Genomic DNA, 22,734 nt, shown 5'->3' with positions numbered 1-22,734 from the left:
AAAGTTTTTCAAGTTTTTTACAAATGAAAATTTTTTTTATTTTTCAATAATTTTTTTAATAAAAAAAAATTTTAAGTTTCAGTGTTTTAATTTTCATAAATAATTTTTCAGAAAAAATTTATTTTTTAAATAAAATTAAAAAATTATCAAGTAACTGCTATTTTTACTGTTATAAAAAATAATGTGAAATAATAAATTTTGTTTATTTTAATTTATTATTTAATTAAAGAATTATTAAACTATAAATATTTACAACCTTAATAATTTAACACAGAATCTCAATTGAATAATAATTATTTACTTAAACGTTAACTGGTATAAAAAATATTAAAATTCGCTTATAACTAATAAGTTTCTTCATTTTTGAACATTTTATAATTAGAAGCATGATAAATTTTTTTTTAAATTTAAATTTTTAAAACGCAAGAGGATCAACTGCCATTAGTTCATCTTCTTCTAACATTTCTTCATTTACAAACTCTTCTTTTATACCTGGATTTTCATCTATCGGTGGTTCTTCCAGTGAATATGAATCTAAAAAAAAAAGTTCAATTATTTAAGATAAATGTAGCGCAATTTAAAAATATTTTTAATGATAATTAGCACCCTTGCAGTCACTATGTGACTGCCGTAGTGAACTATAAATGAATAAAATTTTGAATTATTAAAAAATGACTTTTGTTAAATTGCACTGTACTTTCTTAAACATAGACATTTTTAAAGATATAAGCTCATTCCGATGTTAGACTCATCAAGAGCTTTCATTTGAGTACCCACATGCATTTTGATATATTTTTCATATATACATATATATAAATATATGAAAAATTGATGTGGGCACTCAAATTAAAGGTCTCGATGAGTGTAACATCGGGATGAGCTTATATCTTTGAAAATGTCAATAGATCTCAAGATACAAGGTCATTTCTTAATTATTGATATTTTTAAGATTTAAACACATTCCGATGTTACACTCATTGAGACCTTTCATTTAAATACCCACATGGCATTTTTTATATATATGGTATTTGTGAAATTTATAAATATATGAAATATATAAAAAATTGATGTGGGTACTCAAATGAAAAGTCTCGATGAGTGTAACATCGGAATGAGCTTATATCTTTAAAAATGTAAATAGTTCACAAGATACAATGTCATTTCTTAATAATGTATCTCGAGACAGAGCATTTTCGATTGCAACCTAAATAAATTTTTCCGAATCTAATTTATATGGATGTAAACTTGCTTAATTGAATAGTGACTTTTGTTAAATTGCACTGTACTTTCTTAAACATTGATATTTTTAAAGATATAAGCTCATTTCGATGTTAGACTCATCAAGAGTTTTCATTTGAGTACCCACATGCATTTTGATATATTTTTCATATATACATATATATAATATATACAAATAAATGAAAAATTGATGTGGGCACTCAAATTAAAGGTCTCGATGAGTGTAACATCGGGATGAGCTTATATCTTTGAAAATGTCAATAGATCTCAAGATACAAGGTCATTTCTTAATTATTGATATTTTTAAGATTTAAACACATTTCGATGTTACACTCATTGAGACTTTTCATTTAAATACCCACATGGCATTTTTTATATATTTTATATATATATGGTATTTGTGAAATTTATAAATATATGAAATAGATAAAAAATTGATGTGGGTACTCAAATGAAAAGTCTTGATGAGTGTAACATCAGAATGAGCTTATATCTTTAAAAATGTAAATAGTTCACAAGATACAATGTCATTTCTTAATAATGTATCTCGAGACAGAGCATTTTCGATTGCAACCTAAATAAATTTTTCCGAATCTAATTTATATGGATGTAAACTTGCTTAATTGAATAGTGACTTTTGTTAAATTGCACTGTACTTTCTTAAACATTGACATTTTTAAAGATATAAGCTCATTCCGATGTTAGACTCATCAAGAGTTTTCATTTGAGTACCCACATGCATTTTGATATATTTTTCATGTATACATACATATATATATATATATATATATATATATATATATATATAGCATATATATATATATATATATATATATATATATAATATATATGTATATAAATATATGAAAAATTGATGTGGGCACTCAAATTAAAGGTCTCGATGAGTGTAACATCGGGATGAGCTTATATCTTTGAAAATGTCAATAGTTCTCAAGATACAAGGTCATTTCTTAATTATTGATATTTTTAAGATTTAAACACATTTCGATGTTACACTCATTGAAACCTTTCATTTAAATACCCACATGGCATTTTTTATATATTTTATATATATATGGTATTTGTGAAATATATAAATATATAAAATATATGAAAAATTGATGTGGGTATTCAAATGAAAGGTCTTGATGAGTGTAACATCGGGATGAGCTTATATCTTTAAAAATGTCAATTGTTCACAAGATACAAGGTCATTTCTTAAGTATGTATCTAGAAACCTTGAAAATGCACAATTCCAGGTCAAGACTTTTCTAATGATACCAAATTTAACCATAAAAACCCATTTTATCATATGAATACACTGGCCACAAAATTTTTCTTATTCTCTTAATAATATAGATAATAATAATAATAATAATAGTATCAAAAATTATCAGATTTGCATTAGAAAAAAAAAAAAAAAAAAAAATGAATACCTGACATAGTCGACGTCAAAGTTGGATCCTTGGTATCAACTTGCATCGGCGGATTTGCATTACCAGAAACATCACCAGTAATAACATTCGAACTGTTATCAACTTTTTCAACGACAATAAATACATTACCTAAAAAAAAAATAAATAACTACATAAAATCATTCTAAAAAAAAAGAGCGTGTACACGCTGTTTACAAAGTACATATATCAAAAGTGAAACTTCTTTGGCAAATTCAATTGAAAATTAATTAATTCATTAATAGTTAATAAATATCAAAGACTAAAGTAGCAATAAAGTACTTAAAGGATTATTTAATTAATGCATAACATTAAAAGGATTTAAATAAGAAAAATTTACACAAATTGTCACATATTCTTTTAATTTAAATACAGTAATCGTCATCAATAACAGATACTTGAACATTAATAACTAGCCCTAAAATTTTATACTGACCCTTAACATATCCAGATGAAATATCCACTGGTAATTTATCAGAGATTTGTGGATGTTTATTAAACTCTTTATTACGCACTGATGACATCGTCGGAATTTTATAATTATTCAATGATGTTAAGCACGTAGTGCATAAGGCAATTTCCTCTATAGATTTATTAGGAAGAATTATATTTAAAATCTGTTGATGTTGACTAGGTGCAGATTTTAGATCTCTTTTTAAGCACCACTTATCACAAATTGGGCAAAAATCTCCCAAAATTTTTGGGTTATAAATGACTTTAGTCTCAAACTTTTTATGAACTTTTTTATGATGAGGTACACTCAAATTTGGCGTGGTTTCAAAATTTTGAGTGTCGCTAATAATAATATAATCTGTTTTAGGTAAAATACAATTCTTTTGATTTATAATACACGGATTAATTAGTGAACAGGTTTTAGTAACTAGAGGTTTTACTATTAAATATTGATTGGCCGTGATTAATTTTTTCTGAGCTCTAATTGAGGGAATTCGCTCTCGTTTTTTCGATTTTCCTGTAACCTTTAGCCGAGCTCTATATTCACGACAAAGTTCTGCTGCAGATTTTTTATTTTTTGATAAATCTGACGAAGAATTGTCTTGCCCAGCATTAACTGGATTTTTAGATTTTTTTAGAGCCTTCTGCTGAGCTCCAAGAGGACGTTCTACAGATTTTTTTGCTAATTTCAATGGAGAATTTTCTTGATTTGTAGATTTTTTTAGGGCCTTGTGGTTTTCAGGTAACATCTTATTGTAAGTGGAGCTAACAGATTTTTGTTCAATATGTGGAGTCAAATTTTCCTGCAATGTAGAATTTATTGGTTGTTGTTTTGCAGTTTTTTCGAGAACTATTGTCTCAGGTTTACATTCTTCGAGTATTTTAGCCCAGTTTTTCACGGATATTTTTGCATTCAATGTTGCGGTTTCTTCTACTATTGTAATTAACATTGTAGAATCTAAAAATAAAATTAGAAATTTTCGAACTCGTGATTTTTAAAAGTGTAATATATTATAGACAAAAGTATGAATTATATATTTCATTATTATTTAATTAAAAATTCAAAAAGAATATTTAACTACACTGAGAAAAAAAAATTTTTAATGTAAAAATTATTAAACATCTATTTAAAATCTAATAATAATAAATATTGATAAAAAAAGAAATATATAAAGTATATTACTTACTGCGAATAACTGCTCAATATATGAGGATTTGTTAATAATTGTCAATGAACAATAAATAAATATCACTGGTCACTACAAAAATATCTGAATAAAAACGTTATTCAGAGCTAAGATTATAGGTTGTTTTTTTAACGTTACTATACTCTTTGATTACTATATTTTCTATACATATACATACACACTACAATTCCAGAGACTAGCGACTGTTTTTTGTACCCCCTCTCCTAAAAATAATCCCTTAATAAAATTGAGATGAAATGTATGTGAAACCAATTTATTCGTGATGTGATTGGTTGAAAATATTTATTCTCATTCTGATTGGTTGAAAGTGAATATAATATACATAAACTACACATAAATATATCATGACCATAAATATGTGGCGCGCGCTTGCGCGCGCAAATTTGAATTCTAGTCCTATAATAAAATTAAGATGAAATATATGAAAATATATGTGTTGCAAACTATTCGTAACGTGATTGGCTAAAAGTAATTATATTCCTATAATAAAATTAAGATGAATCTTATAATAAAATTAAGATGAAATCCCATAATAAAATTGAGATGAAATGTATGTGAAACCAATTTATTCGTGATGTGATTGGTTGAAAATATTTATTCTCATTCTGATTGGTTGAAAGTGAATATAATATACATAAACTACACATAAATATATCATGACAATAAATATGAGGCGCGTGCTTGCGCGCGCAAATTTGAATTCTAGTCCTATAATAAAATTAAGATGAATCCTATAATAAAATTAAGATGAAATATATGAAAATATATGTGTTGCAAACTATTCGTAACGTGATTGGCTGAAAGTAATTATAATCCTATAATAAAATTAAGATGAATCTTATAATAAAATTAAGATGAAATCCCATAGTAAAATTGAGATGAAATGTATGTGAAACCAATTTATTCGTGATGTGATTGGTCGAAAATAATTATTCTCATTCTGATTGGTTGAAAGTGAATATAATATACATAAACTACACATAAATATATCATGACAATAAATATGAGGCGCGTGCTTGCGCGCGCAAATTTGAATTCTAGTCCTATAATAAAATTAAGATGAATCCTATAATAAAATTAAGATGAAATATATGAAAATATATGTGTTGCAAACTATTTGTAACGTGATTGGCTGAAAGTAATTATAATCCTATAATAAAATTAAGATGAATCTTATAATAAAATTAAGATGAAATCCCATAGTAAAATTGAGATGAAATGTATGTGAAACCAATTTATTCGTGATGTGATTGGTCGAAAATAATTATTCTCATTCTGATTGGTTGAAAGTGAATATAATATACATAAACTACACATAAATATATCATGACAATAAATATGAGGCGCGTGCTTGCGCGCGCAAATTTGAATTCTAGTCCTATAATAAAATTAAGATGAATCCTATAATAAAATTAAGATGAAATATATGAAAATATATGTGTTGCAAACTATTTGTAACGTGATTGGCTGAAAGTAATTATAATCCTATAATAAAATTAAGATGAATCTTATAATAAAATTAAGATGAAATCCCATAGTAAAATTGAGATGAAATGTATGTGAAACCAATTTATTCGTGATGTGATTGGTCGAAAATAATTATTCTCATTCTGATTGGTTGAAAGTGAATATAATATACATAAACGACACACAAATATATCATGACAATAAATATGAGGCGCGCGCTTGCGCGCGTAAATTAAATTCTAGTCCTCTAAAAGTGAAATTTATTTGAATTAAGGTATTACCCTCGCGACTTCCGTCGTCAAAAGTTTATGCTATAGAGTTCGGTACACATACCGGATAGTCATTATTGATAAGCCTAAAACTTTTTGCTGTTTATGTACTTATTTCAGCCAATCACGAACGAGAAACTGATCGTTTGAAAAGTCTGGCAACACTGCGTGAACATTAAGGAAGTTCGAGCGAATCTAATGTAAAAAATAATTTCCAACTTTGAGCTTTGAAATTAAGTATACGTATAAATAAATACGTCATTTATCTAATCCCAAAATTTAAAAAAGATTCACAGTTTAGTTACTTAGATATTAAATTTTAAAAATCACATATTTTATCTCCTTATACACGGGCTCTTATGGCGGACAAACTTTTGTCGAGACTTTAATTATTTTTTTCAATATTAACCGCCCAACTTTAACGGATAAAAAACTATACACAAGAAACTTGGATTATTGCAAAATATAAAAACAATTTAATAATAATACATTACCGATATAATTTTTGAAATATTTAAAGTCAAATTTTATGTTTGTAACTCGTTTATCGTCAGCCATTTATTCGAATAAAGATTTGACAACATCGCGTTAATAGCTGAGAAAAAAGAAAAGGATAGAAATATAGTTACAGAGAGAAAAATGTTTAACTCACACACTCATCCACGTCTCTGTTATGGGTATAATCAAGCGCGCTATTGCCAAATCTGTTTATTTATTCCGGCAAGTAATAAATACTAAAGTCATTTTATTACTTTGCTTTATTAAATAAGTAAAAATCATTAATTATTAAATTGTTTAAATTATTTTAAATTAAAATAAAGAATTTTGACGGATATTGGGAAAACTAAAATTAAAAAAAAATATTAACACTATTTTGACTCATTAGTTACGCTCGAACTTCCTTAAGATATTTTATAGTGGTTATACTGTAGTGTTCTGGACTAGCTGTAGACTAACCTCTGTTTTGATACATGCGTTTATTTATTTATTTACATACATTTATTCGGAAATATAATAACAATGTCTGAAAAATCGACTTATAAAAGACGATTCATAAAAAAAAGTCCTTGAAAAACGACAGAAATCTCTAGCACATATGCAAATAACTATACAAATAACAAAAAAAAAAAAAAAAATAATTGACAATATTATTTTGTTTTTTCAGAAAAATTAGTAATAAAATTTTTGTGTTTATGTATTAACTGATTTTAAATTTAAGTATTTTTTATTATTTCATCTGATTATTATTTTTATAACTTATGAAAGATTAATATATATTATTATATTAAAATTGTTAACTTTTTGAATTTTTAATAAATATAAAAAAAAATGAAAATTAATTCAGCCGACATTTAAAGATTTTTAGAATTTTTTTTTTTATTGAAAAAATGATTACAAAAAAATAAAAAAAAAATTTCACTTGAAAAAAACTTCAAAAACTGTAAATGCAATATAAAAAAAAATGAGTGAGCCTCACAGACATAAGGTCACAATAGAAGTGAAACTTTTTTAAGCCGCTTTAAATAAATAAACAGATCAATATATATAAATATATATTATAGCATTTCATTTATTCTCAAACAAAATAAATTTATTGGATTAATTATTCGGTTTTTAAGAATTAAAACAATTACACATTTTTTAATTAAAATTTAAATGAATTTATTTCTAAGAATATTATGTTTACAATAAATGTTAGTTTTATTTTTCCTTTTTATTTTTTAGAATTATCATCTTATTTATTCTTTATTATTACTTGAATTATCAACAAATGTTATCAGCGGCTTGTGATAGCTAAAATGTGAAATTATTAAACTATGTAATTATAAATACTAACCAGTACTATTGTTATCATTGAGAAAACGATTCGTTTCAAAAAGCTGGTTCCGCCGTTCTTTTGCTCGCTGCCTGCTCTCTCGCTGACGTTCAAGTTTTGATTTAGCATTCGGTCGGTTAGGTGGTCTTCCCAAGGTTGGTAAATTGCATGCATTTTTTGCTTGTAATATCTGATGCCGTTGATTCTTGTTGTTCATATTTTTTAAACTAAAATTTATATATAGAAATTCTAGGTTAGGATTATTGTTTTGAATCTAAATTATTTATATATTCATGAAATAAGATGGCATAAAATATTGCCGTAATTATCACTTACTTACCAGGATTAAGAAAATATAATGATGAAATTATTAACACGAATGTATAAACAGGAATTGAGAAATTTATATTTGAGTCAACACGTATAAATATATAATACACCCCACTACCCCAAAACTTTTTACACAAAATAATTAAAAAATATAATGAAAAATAATTTTCCAGGAATAAATTTTAATATATATATATATATCAAATAAGTGTATTTTTCACGTATTTATATTTATTTACGTATTAATTCACGCATATATCTATACTAAAACGTTTTAAATAAGAACAGTTTGCGACAGCTGATATACGAATATACATATAATATATACACACACATTATATGAAGTGAAATATATATATAAGTAACGTGGTGGAATTACGACGCACGCGCACTGCATTCGTCCACTTTACTTGACTCTCCTTAAGGTAGTACCCTCGCCAGAGTCGTTTTCTTAGGATTTTTTTTTAACTTCGGCAGATTAATATTCATATAATTCTGCGTCGATTGGCGCAATTTGAAAATTTTTGACCATTTAGTTTCAGAGATATTTAATTTCAAAGTTTGAGTTTTGAACGCTCTTTTACATTGCGGTATACGGGATATCGAAAAGTTTACCTACAAACATTTTTATATCTCAGAAACTTTTCTTAGGATTCTTTTAAAAAACTAGAGTAACGTTAACTAACAACTAAACAATTTTTTAAAAATAATTTCATTGATAATTACCACACAGTTTCAGAGAGATTTATTAATAAGTAATGAAAAATTTACCAGACTTTAGCCGAGGAGGGGATACGTTAATAAAACTGTGGCAACAACGCAAGTTTTGTGAGCCGCGAAAAAAATATGAGACGCGCATGCGCTGAAAAATTTGAAAAGTTTAATTTACTTTAAGTGTAACATTATAGTTATTAATTTTATTTATTTAAAAAAAAGAAAAAAAGATTATTTTATGAAAATAAGTATTTTTCTATATTTATAAAAATTCAAAAAGTTAATAAGTTGAATATAATAATATATATTAATCTTTCATAAGTTATAAAAATAATAGTCAGATGAAATAATAAAAATACTAAAATTTAAAATCCGTAAATACATCAACATAAAAAATTCAATTACTGATTTTTTTGAAAAAACAAAACAATATTGTCAATTATTTTTTTTCTATTTGTTATTTGCATATTTGCTAGTGATTTCTGTCGTTTTTCAAGGACTTTTTTTTATGAATCGTCCTTTATAAGTCAATTTTTCAGACATTGTAATTATATTTCCGAATAAATGTATGTAAATAAATAAATAAACGCATGTGTCAAAACAGAGGTTAATCTACAGTTAGTCCAAAACACTACAGTATAACCACTATAAAATATCTTAACGCTCACGCAGTGTTGCCAGACTTTTCAAACGATCAGTTTCTCGTTTGTGATTGGCTAAAATAAGTACATAAACAGCAAAAAGTTTTAGGCTTGTCAATAATGACTCTAAAGTATATGTACCATACACTCTAGCACAAACTTTTGACGACGGAAGTCGCGAGGGTACTACCTTAACTCTCCCCACTCTTTAAGGTAGTTGTAGCGTGATAGGCATTTCAACAGAAAATTATGAAATTTTTTTTATTGAAAGATAAATATATTAATAATTCACTACCAAAATTTCAGATCAATTGACCGCACCGTTTTTGAGTAATTAATTTTCGAAATTGTATCTTTTACACGTAGAGGTATAGAGAGATGGTAAAGTTAGTATGAAATCTTCCATACCACTCGAGTGATGCAAATAATTTCATACTAACTTTATCATCTCTCTATACCGCTACGTGTAAAAGATACAATTTCGAAAATTAATTACTCAAAAACGGTGCGGTCAATTGATCTGAAATTTTTGTAGTGAATTATTAATATATTTATCTTTCAATAAAAAAAATTTCATAATTTTCTGTTGAAATGCTTATCACGCTACAACTACCTTAAAATATATAAGGCTTGCTCGGCTTGCTATACAAGTGATTCCCCTACTCGCCTACTCTAAACTTTCACTCAATGCTTCTCCTCTAGCGCTACTTCCCCTTTTCCGCCTCAAATCGTTCAATTTTACCCTCCGTAAAGAAGTTTCACTTAAAAAATTTTTTTTTTCTAATTTAATTAGAAAAAAATCAAAAAATTAAAAATGTCGGCTAACTTTAGTATCATAAAAAAATACTAATTTTCATAAAATAATCATAGTTTTTTTTTTTTTAAATAAATAAAATTAATAACTATAATATTACACCTAACGTAAATTAAACTTTTCAAATTTGTCAGCGCATGCGCGCCTCATACTTCTTTCGCGGCTCACAAAACTTGCGCTGTTGCCACAGCTTTATTAACGTATCCCCTCCTCGGCTAAAGTCTGGTAAATTTTTCATTACTTATTACTAAATATCTCTGAAACTGTGTGGTAATTATCAATGAATTTTTTTTTTTTAATTATTTAGTTGTTAGTTAACGTTACTCTAGTTTTTTAAAAAGATCCTAAGAAAAGTTTGTAAGATATAAAAATGTTTGTAGGTAAATTTTTCGATATCCCGTATACCGTAATGTATAAGAGCGTTCAAAACTCAAACTTTGAAATTAAATATCTCGGAAACTAGATGGTCAAAAATTCTCAAATTGCGCCAATCGACGCATAATTATATGAACATTAATCTGCCAGAATTAAAAAAAAATCCTAAGAAAACGACTTTGGCGAGGGTACTACCTTAATCACGAAACGGGAATTTAGCCAAATTTTACTGCAGAAACTTGTAAAATTATCCGATTGTAAACTTTGTGAATTGTAAAATTAACCGTTTTTAAACTTCTTATAATTTTTGAATGGGTCGATCAAATCTGCTCTAATGTTCAGAAAAACTAAGTTTATAAAAGTCCTTTTAGATGCCTCTCAAATCATTTTTTGATCCGTCGATCCGTTTAAGAATTTCGAGAGATTTATTTTCCAATAATATTAAAAAACATACTTAAATTAATGACCACGATTGTATACTTGCATCTATGTTTATATATGTTTACATATATTTTGGCATGTATCTCTACATATATGTCAGCATCGATGTGAAAAATATAATGTTAACATATATTTTTTTTACGTAAATATATGCGGCATTTATATTATATAAGCGACATTTAAAGCACTGATTATTAAATGTTAATAATTATTTAATGCGTAAATTTTTCGGAAATTTCCTCAAAAATGTTATTAATTAATTTAAAAATTAATTTTAAGATGCATAAAAAAAGTATTTCTACGTATTACTTTAAAAGTCACTCATTAAAAGAATGTAGTTGTCGCAATTTCAACTAAATTTTTAATTTTTATATTTTGTATTTAACAAAAATGAATATGGGTGATTCTCTGTAAGGAAGTCTTAAATCTGTACAAAATTGTCCGACCAAATTATTTTTGATTTTATTAGAAAAAAAATTAACAAGGGCTACAAAACTATCAGTTTAATGATAATAAATAAACAGCCAAATTAATTTTTGTTTTTTCGATATTTGTGTGTCTTTTGCCAAATAATATGACAGGGGACTGTTTTTTATCAAATTGAGAAAAATCAAGCAAACTATTTCAATGCAATCAACTTGTCAAGTTCTCAATGAATGTTTACATTAATTAGAATAATATTAAGACTTATGGATCCAATTTTATAAATAAATTATAAATAAAAATAGTTGCCAGGGGACTGAGTTTTGAAGTGGCCCAGACACATATTTCCAGCACAAACGGTGCTTTGACACTAAATAAAATGCCGATAAAGCGCTAACAGCCCTATAGTTATTAACTTAAGGCTAGTTAGATCCTTATAAACCTCACAAAAGGTAAAATAACACGCTGGATTTTTTTTTTGGCTTTGAACTTCTGGCAGGGGACTGTTCTTAAAATGCCTGGGACAAACTTTGGTTTAATAAATTTAATGGAGCAAATTAATTTTTGGTACTTTTTATTGAAGAAGATTGTTAGTTAACTAATTAAGTTTATAAAAATTATGGACCAAATTATATATTACGGACGAATAACTTAAAATTTAATCTTAAAGTTTTAATTTTGGGAATGGGTCAGCCCAGGGGACTGTTATTTCGGTGGTTTACGAATTAATAGCAAAAAAACCAAAATTTATTTCATTTTAGTTTTCAATGCTCCAAATAGAAATGTTTTTTTACTTTCGTAACAAATTTTTTTTAGTAACAAAATAACAATTTTTCCAATAAAAAAATGCCTGGGACAGCGAAAAACATCCTTACAGAGAATCACCCATATATTTCTTTGTGCGGGAAAAATCTTCAGATCTGAAGCTTATATTATTATTATTATTATTATTATTATTATTATTATTATGACGCTTAATTATTATTATTGTGTCACGACCTTAAAATGTTACCCTCAACGCGCTCAAAGAAGTTTCACTTGAAGAATTTAATTATAAAAAATTTTCAACAATACATTACCTGACTTGGCATTCTGCGAATTCAAATTCTGTTTATTGCTCACGATAGAATTTTTATTAAAGTTTTGATTCACCAGAGTCCCAATAAACCGCTTATTATTGACAATTGTCTTAAGTCCATTTGCCGAGGTCAATTGAATTCTTTGATTATCATTTTTCTTCACTAGGGTCCCGATAATCCTCTTGGGGGTGGAACTTCCAGGAGTAGAAGTTGGAGCGACTCTGTTCTTGACAACGTTGATCGGCCTAATTGGAAGCCCAGATTTGACTACTTTTCTAATTTCTTGCGTATTTGGTTCAGGACAATTCGAGGAGTCGGCATCGATGGATATTACTTTTTGGCTTGGAGCTACTGAAGGAGCTACTCTGGGAGTTTTTTTCGCGTTAATAGTATCGGCGTAGTCTGAGGCACTTTTATACGAATCTGTAATTAAATTATTAATTAAAATTTTATATTGAGGTTATAATTGAGGATGGTTTTACTTGTATCACTGTAGAGTGTTTTACAAGGGAGGGTGGGGAATTATTGTCTCTCCACTTTTTTCTCCGCAATATAATCTCTCAACCCCGTCATTATAACTCTCAACCACTTTTTCGTCCCCACCCCCCTGCATGTCGGGATTTTTTCATGCCCGACACACATGTGCTGCGACTGTGGCCGACTTACGCGTTATAATCAGTACCTGCATTTGCATTACGGTCTTAAATAGTATGGAGGTACTTCTATAATGACATTTTACCGCCATAACTATATGGGAAAACCACAGAAAACCCGACCGGTACAGAGGCTGGCAATGAAACGCATATATTCTTAGTTTATAATCATTGAAAAATATTGGTGCGCGCCGGAATCGAACCCTGGTCCCACTCTTTCGAAATGCAGGTACCGAGCCGATTAGGCTATTGCCAACCTTTTTAATTAAAATTTTATATTTTTTATTGTTAATTTTTTATCCTACATGGAAAAAATTAAACTGTAATATTCACTCGGATTCCGGTTAATTTTATAGTTTCAAACAGTAAAGCGGACATCGGGGTGGCAAAAATATAAATATTACAGAACTTAATGTAGAAAGTATAAAGCCACAATTTATAATTTAATATAAAAAAAAGTGATTAGTAGCTGTCATTATAGTAAATAACGACTCTTTTATCTTAAAAAATTACAGTTTCAAACAGTAAAAATTGCCATTTCAATATATAGTCCATATTATGAGGAGAAGGGGAACTTAAATGAAAGAGAAGGGGGTCTCACTCTGGGAGAATTTAACATTTGAAACAGTAAAAATTATACTTTTAAAATATACATTTTACCAGTCCAAGCAAGTCAATAATTACAGTTTGATTTTTAGCGTTGCGTTTAAAATTTACCATTTTACTTTGTAAATATTGACGTTGCTTGTATTAGAAATTTATTAACTTTATTTTATACTTTTTACATATCATAAGATCATTTTTTAGGTACGAAATGATAAATATCAAAGTGTGAATACTTAATTATTATACTTTAACATTTTAGACATTTACATAGCGAATATTACTGTTTGAAATAGTATTTTCTTCCATGTAAAGAGTAAATTGTAACGTTTAAAAGGTAAATATTATAAAGTGAATAGTAAAATCACGATTTTACTGTTTGAAATGGTAATTTTTAGCAGTTGATTATTATTTATTATAAATCGACTATTATTTATTACAGTTTACTTTTGTCCGTGTATATTTAAATAATAAAATATTTTTTACCAAAAATTGCGTGGGGTTTTACATATTCAGCGCCTTCAGGTGGTGACCAGCCTTTTTGAACAACCTCAATTCTTCTGTCAATCTCCACGACGACAAATTTAAATCCGTCTAGATTTAATGTCTGGAAAAAAAAATTTTTTTTTTTATTAATTTTACAAAAGAAAAAAATCTAGAAATCTGACCGCGCAGGCCAACCTTAGAAACTTCCCGCTAAGTTTAAATTTGAAGCGCTTTAAAATGTGTTTTTTTTTATTAATATTTGAGTTTTTCAACCTCAAAGCACCGTTTTTCACATTTTGAGCTCGAAGAGCTCAAAATGTATTTATTAAACACAACTATAACTTTTGAATGCGTCGTTCAATTTTCATTTTCGAAAATGCATTCGACGCAGTCTTTTAAGCACAAAAAATGTATACATAGTTTTATTATAATTTTTACGCACACTTTAAAGTTATTTTAAAATAGTAAATAGTTTATATTGTGTAACATAGGGCGAAAGTAGTACATAGAAAAAAAAATTTCTTGACTGGAGAACAAAGTTCTTGGCTCAAGAAAATTTGTCGGGTGCCTGAAGGAAGACCAAAGTTGTGTTGGCCGAAGTAAAAATTTTTCTTGAAATTCTATTCTTAGTGGAAGTCATTTTTTCTTAATTCAAATTATCATAAATACTTGATACAATAAATTTTTATATTTGATCATGATTTTTAGATACTTTAGAGAAACAGCGCTACCTACTTCAGCTTAAAAAAAAATTTTCTCACCTTGAGAAAATTTTTCTCTTGAATACTTGATACCCATTTTATATTATTTTAGCGTGCAATTATACATATTGAATGAAAAAAAATGATGAAATATTATTTGATCTTGCCATTTGACATATTAATCAATAAAAATATTAATGAAAATTTACTTCTATCTTTATATTTAATTTTTTGGAGCAAGAGAGAAATTTTCTCAAGACAAGAAAATTTACTTCTATCAAGAACTAAATTTTTTGGAGCTTCGAGGCTGAATTTTCTCAAAACAACAAGATTTTCTTGACTTAAATAAATTTTCTTGGATCAAGATACGTATTTCTTAAAGCAAGAAAATTATTTTTTGGAATAAGTTAAATTTCCTGTCAAAAAAAAATTTTTTTTTCGCTCAAGAAAATAATTAAGAAGAAAAATATTTTTTTCTTGGCTCAAATGAACTTTTTTTTCTGTGTAATATACTTAAAAAATACTTATTTTAAATCATATCTTATTATAATTGTTATATATTCTTTGAAAACAACAAAAAACAATTATTTTTCTCATCAATAGTTCGATTACATTTTATAGTTAGGAAACATCATAATTATTCTTGGTATTGATGATAATATTATTAATAGTGCAGTTGTCAAATTTAACAACAAGGGACATTATATTAAACGCATTTGATATTTCTTTATTTTTTATTTCACTCAATACCTCTCTGGTTCCTTTTGTAGACTCTTTCTTTTGTTTTGTAGATTCAGCAGTCGGATGATTGTTTGATGTCGGTTCAAACAGACTGTCAAAATCTAAATTATCAAATTCTTTAATATTGTGTGTAGGTGAAGGGATACTGTCTTCATTTGTTTTTAATTCATGAACAGATTTGGAAGTAGAAGCAGACGGTTGTGGACTTGGTTGATTTAGGTTACTTGAAACGCCTGAAGATCGAATTTTTTTGGCTGGCGGATGATGAGAATGACTGGCTCCTGAGTTTCCTAGCAGTGACGTCGAAGTACGACGGAAACAATGTCCCGTATAAGCTGGTGGGTTGGGTAAATTCAAAAACTTAGCAATATTTTGGGGTACATTACTTATTTTGTTTTTGCCTATTGGCTGGCGAATGCAATATCCACTTCTGTAACACAAAAGGAACCTTTCATGTGCGCAATTATCAGGCCGTAAAGCGACGTATTTTTTGACAATGTTATAGAATTGATTCATGATCACAAAAGATCGTGGGTAAACATTTTTAGCGTCTGGAACAGATACGATAAATTTAGACCCAATATCTTCTATATCATTGTAATTTAAGTTACAAAGTTCTTTGCATCGCATCGCTCCACAAAATCCTAGAATTAGAATTACCTGAAACATAGTAATTACAAAATTATAAATTGTATAAATGTATATTTGTAAATAGAAAAACGAATTGTAAGCCCCAATTATTGACACATTAATTTTCTTTTTTTAAAATGATAATCAGTGCACTGATAGAAGGATTTGTTTATATTTAATAAGCTTTATTAACTTAATAAATAATTTTTTAACGTAGGATTTAATAAATATTTATTAACAGTTAATAAATTATTTATTAAATACGATTTATTAAATATTAATAAATATTTGTTAAGTTAACAAATATTTATTAACAGTTAATAAGTAATTTATTAAGTACAATTTATTAACTGTTAATAAATATTTATTAATGGTTAATGAATACAGCTGGAATACATGATAATAATTCCATTCACTAAATAAATTAACCTTTTTAATAGTTAAAAATATAAAAGATAATTATAAGCTGTGATAGAATTTGGTATTTTACAATAAACGTTATTAGAATGTAATATAATTAATGCAAATAATTTATAAAGATGATTTTTGTTTATAAGCAATCTTCATATCATATGAAATTGCAAGCAAAACAAATTCACTCAACAAAATATTTATTAACTGTTAATAAATATTTGTTAACTATTGATAAATAGTTATTAACTATTAATAAATGTACTTTCCTTCTAAATAAATATTTAATGAATGTTAAAAAATATTCATTAAAATTGAATAATTGTCTTCAAATAAATTAAATTATTAATAGGCAATAAATCATTCTATCAGTGTACACTGATAGAACGATTTGTTTACATTTAATAAGCTTTATTAACTGATAAGAAATGATTTTTTAACATCAGAATTTAATAAATATTTATTAATGGTTAATAAATATTTGTTAACTGTTAATAAATATTTATTTAAAATAAAAAGCAAAAATAGCAATTTTCTTTTGACACTTTTTATAACTCTATAGCTGGAATACATGATAATAATTCAATTCACTAAATAAATTAACCTTTTTAATATTTAAAAATATAAAAGATAATTATAAGCTGTGATAGAATTTGGTATTTTACAATAAACGTTATTAGAATGTAATATCCGAACAAAAACAGTTTCACTGTAAAAAAATCGCGCCAAGTCCACGTTCATAAGACTATTAGGAAAAAAAAAAATTTTTTTTTCTTTACAAAAAGATACAAAATAAAAAAATAAAAAAATCTAAGTAACCGATATGATTGTTTATGATTTTCGGAAATTAAAAAAAATCTTATTGTAAATTTAAAAATTAAATAAAAATTTTAGAACGTATTTAGTGTGCGTGGTTGCAAAATATTTTACTTTTAATGAAATTCGTAAAATCTATTTATTAGGACTTTAAAAAAATTGAAATGCACAATGACGCACACCTAGTACGTTCTAAATTTTTTTTTTTAATTTTTAAATTTACAATAAGATTTTTTTTAATTTCCGAAAATCATAAACAATCATATCGGTTACTTAGATTTTTTTATTTTTTTATTTTGTATCTTTTTGTAAAGAAAAAAAAATTTTTTCCTAATAGTCTTATGAACGTGGACTTGGCGCGATTTTTTACAGTGAAACTGTTTTGTTCGGATTTTAGTATTTTTGTAATTATAATGAAAATTTACAATTGGTACCAACTTAAATCTCGCGTTGGCAGCATTTTTACTGCAAACTATCCCCTTGAAGCTACAGCTTATGTAGATATAATTCCAGTGCACCCTGGCGGCCGTAAATGTAAGCTGTGAATTACTTTTTTTAACTGTAGTTGCGTATCTATAGGAGGATTACTACACATTTTTATTTTATCTAGTCTGTGGCGCTGACCTTTCTCCATCAAAAAAAGTCTGGATCGAAATTTCTGAGCGAGCTATAGTATGTGATGATAAAATTTAATAATTTCAAGTAAATAAATTGTTATAAGTGAATATAATTAATTAATACGGTTAAATAAATTATGAATCACTGTTATGATAAACGAATTGGGTAAAAAAAGTACCGTAGAATTAAATAAAATTTCGCAACCTCAAAAAACCGTTCTGCTTACAGTAAACATAGTCGGTAGTCTGGCGCTCCGTTTACAACGGATTTGAACGGAACTTGGCGCCAGATTCTACCGAATCTGTGGATAATTAATGCAAATAATTTATAAAGATGATTTTTGTTTATAAGCAATCTTCATATCATATGAAATTGCAAGCAAAACAAATTCACTCAACAAAATATTTATTAACTGTTAATAAATATTTGTTAACTGTTAATAAATATTTGTTAACTGTTAATAAATATTTATTTAAAATAAAAAGCAAAAATAGCAATTTTCTTTTGACACTTTTTATAACTCTATAGCTGGAATACATGATAATAATTCAATTCACTAAATAAATTAACCTTTTTAATATTTAAAAATATAAAAGATAATTATAAGCTGTGATAGAATTTGGTATTTTACAATAAACGTTATTAGAATGTAATATAATTAATGCAAATAATTTATAAAGATGATTTTTGTATATAAGCAATCTTCATGTCATATGAAATTGCAAGCGAAACAAATTCACTCAACAAAATATTTATTAACTGTTAATAAATATTTGTTAACTATTAATAAATACTTATTAATTATTAATAAATGTACTTTCTTCCTAAATAAATATTTATTGAATGTTAATAAATATTAAAAAAATTAAATAATTGTCTTTAAATAAATTAAATTAATAATAGTAAATAAATCTTGCTATCAGTGTAATATTTACTAATTAATTTTAAATAATTAAATAGAGCATCCGGAATTTTGTTTGTGATAATGTCTCAATGTTTTAACTAATCAATTTCTTTTTTTAAAATGATAATCAGTGATATTTACTAATTAATTTTAAATAATTAAATAGATTATCCAGATACACCAATTATTGACAGGTTAAAAAACTGATTGATCTAATTATTGACATACCTCAGCCCCAATTATTGACACCTATACTGCGCAAGCGTCGAATCATCTGCTTATTCTTATTTATCGAAATTTATTATTAAGTAATCAATATTATTAAAGTTTATTAATAATAATTTCCATAAATGATTAATTACTTTTAAAAATATAAAAATTAATTTAAAAATAATTTATTGAATCAGAAGAGTTCAAACTCTTACAGTAAATTTTTTAGATTAAAGTAAAAAAAAGGCGTGATAGCGCTGTCAACTGGCTGTCAATATGAGATTCAACTTAAAAATTATCAACTAGTTATTGACACCCATTATTTAAATATAATAAAGGAAACAATTAATTTCGATTATTCAATTTTATAAATTTTTCATATATTGTTAATTAAAAAAAAAAAAAGATCATATAATTAGATGAAGAAATTATTTTAAACTTGGCATTAAAATAAAACGCTTTTCTAACTAAAGTTGTTAAGAAAATAGACGCTCGTAAGCTGGTTTGATGAACTGGTGCTAACTTAATTTTTTTTAAATAATTAATATTTAATATTTTGAATAGTAATTTTTTTCAATTTTTTAATTAATTAGAATTTAATAAAAATTTATATGATCGTTATTTTAATTACAGATGATTAAATATATTTAAAAATAATTTAGTGTCAATATTTAGGGCTTTTATAAAACAATTTATAAAATAAATTATATTTTTATAAAACTTACTTTCTGATCTAGATAAACTTCATCGACAGCTGTAGTAAGAAATGTATTAATTTCATCCCAAGTCAATATTTCTGATTTTTTTGATTGGAAACCTTTATTTTTATCTTTTAAAAAAGTTTTAAGCTCCGCAAAATTTTGCAAATTAATTCCATGTTTCTGATTAACCACCGTATTAATCATTGAATATTTAGACCACAAAGTTGATGGTGCGAGATCATTGGAAATTTCTTTGAAGTACTCTAAAAATACATCTTCAGTAAGATTTTCAACTTTTTTTTCAATAGTCCAATCCATAAATCTCTGATAACTTCGATAATAATCATCGTTGGATTTCGGTGTGATCGAATTGTACGTGTTATACTGGGCTTCAGCTTGAATGTAGCCAGTATCCTCTTCGTCACTTTCACTCATCACTGGCACTTCAGAAAAACTCGTTAATATTTTAATTTATTTTTAAATATTTAACTTTATAAATATTTATCGACAAAATCACGTAAATTATTTCACAATTGATGTGTTTATGTTGCCGAGATTTTCACTAATGGCGTCGTGACAGCTGTGTGAAGCTTGATGCGCGTGAGTACTGACGCGCATACTACCGCACATGCACACTAATGGTAATAGAAGCAAGGGGCAAAAAGTATACTTTGATCCGGAATTAACGGGACAGAATCCGAACTTCCGGTCTAGACAGGATAAAAAAATATGAAAGCCGTCACGGGACGCCTGGCAGAATCTGAAACCGAAATTATTTTGTATAAGTTATATGGATGACTATTCATTACATAAATATGGGTGATTCTCTGTAAGGATGTTTTTCGCTGATGATCCTGAAGTTAGCCGACACCCGCTATTTTAAAAATATAAATAATAGTTTAAAAAAACTAAAAACACGCTTTACATAGAAAACCAAACTAAAAAATAGAAAATAAATTTTAATAAATTTAAATTAAGAATAATGTTAAAAATTTCAATAAATATAAATTAATAATAGTGTAAATAAAAAAAATGTATTTTATTTTAAAAAAAGCGTGGGGTGCTTTTTAAGATATTATCAAAATGATAATCACTCTACTCATATCTGTCAATAAAATATTTATAACTATTGACACCATGCACCCCACGCTTTTTTTAAAATAAAATACATTTTTTTTATTTACACTATTATTAATTTATATTTATTGAAATTTTTAACATTATTCTTAATTTAAATTTATTTTCTATTTTTTAGTTTGGTTTTCTATGTAAAGCGTGTTTTTAGTTTTTTTAAACTATCATTTATTTTTTATTTTTTAGTTTGGTTTATTTATAAAAGCGTGATTTTTTAGTTTTTTTTTAAACTATTATTTGTTGATTATCAAAAATATTCAGGCGCGCAAATTACCCACGGAGAGTTACTGACATACTGACAAACTGACATACAAGTGAAGCTAATATAAAGCGTGTAAAAAAGACCTGTAATTTGGAAAAAAAAAAATTTTTGAAAAAATACTCGTCTAGATTTTTGAATTTTCTAAATGAGTATTTTTTTCAAAAGATCAAATAATAAATATTCGAGTTATAATTTGAAATTAAATTTTATGATCAAGTATTTTTCATTTAAAAATTTTTACAAATTTAATTACTTTTTTACTTTTATTTATAATTTTCCGAAATCTAGACGAGTATTTTTTTTATTTTTCACTTCTCCAATTTTCCAGCCTGAAATTCACCGAAAAACGCTATTTTTTAAAAAAATCTCTTGTAATTTAAAAAAAAAACAAAAATTTTCTGTAACAGGGAAAATCGAACTTCCCGGGGTCATTATCGACCACTTAATTAACGCACGGTAGGTCAGGGCTTTCCCTTACCTTTCGATTTTTGACAAGTAGTTTCGACTTGTCACCGGGCGTGCTAATCGAAAGTCCCCACTACTGTCCCCGTAAAATAAAGCGGGGCATAACAATAGGAAAGTTTGAGAGCCGGAGTTGGAGGGTTACAAAAGAGCCGACAGGAGGGACATCGAGGCTTTTTTTCCCTTCTGGAAGCCAGTGGCTTTTTGCCTTTGTGAATCTGTGACCTTGTTGAGATCGGTTTAAGTCAATAGAGTGCAAATTTGGACGTCGAGAATAAAGAGCAACTGCAGAGGAAGTTATCGGGGCATTTTTGGAATTGGACAACCCTGCCGCACCCTGGTTCGAGACGACAAGACGCCAAGCAGCTAAGCCCGCCAAGTTGGACCCGGAGTATCAGTCGTCGTTGGATAAAACAATCCGAACAAAAACAGTTTCACTGTAAAAAAATCGCGTCAAGTCCACGTTCATAAGACTATTAAGAAAAAAAAAATTTTTTTTTTCTTTACAAAAAGATATAAAATAGAAAAATTAAAAAATCCAAGTAACCGATATGATTGTATATGATTTTCGGAAATTAAAAAAAGTTTTGTTGTAAATTTAAAAATTAAAAAAAAAATTTTGGAACGTATTTAGTGTGCGTGGTTGCAAAATATTTTACTTTTAATGAAATTCGTAAAA

At 26.7% G+C, this 22,734-nt stretch overlaps 1 protein-coding gene across 3 annotated transcripts in view; it reads right to left on the bottom strand.

The window, feature by feature from the left end:
* Positions 1–276: 276 nt before the first annotated feature.
* LOC123266772 overlaps positions 277–22,734 on the bottom strand; it is a 38,406-nt gene continuing 15,948 nt past the window's right edge. The window contains exons 1-6 of one of the 3 annotated variants that reach the window (XM_044731172.1): positions 20,222–20,819; positions 15,917–16,567; positions 14,466–14,586; positions 12,724–13,146; positions 2,676–2,804; positions 277–534 (exon numbers count right to left, since the gene is read on the bottom strand). In XM_044731172.1, coding sequence (XP_044587107.1) covers positions 416–534; positions 2,676–2,804; positions 12,724–13,146; positions 14,466–14,586; positions 15,917–16,567; positions 20,222–20,632 — 1,854 coding nt within the window. In that variant the 5' untranslated portion in view covers positions 20,633–20,819 and the 3' untranslated portion in view covers positions 277–415. Of the gene's footprint in view, positions 535–2,675; positions 2,805–12,723; positions 13,147–14,465; positions 14,587–15,916; positions 16,568–20,221; positions 20,820–22,734 lie in introns of those variants that run through there. The other 2 variants (XM_044731171.1, XM_044731170.1) reach the window with 2 other exon arrangements.

This window comes from Cotesia glomerata, linkage group LG6 (genome assembly GCF_020080835.1).
Source record: "Cotesia glomerata isolate CgM1 linkage group LG6, MPM_Cglom_v2.3, whole genome shotgun sequence".
Lineage (NCBI taxonomy): Eukaryota > Metazoa > Arthropoda > Insecta > Hymenoptera > Braconidae > Cotesia > Cotesia glomerata.
This window is presented reverse-complemented; position numbering and strand designations above follow the sequence as displayed.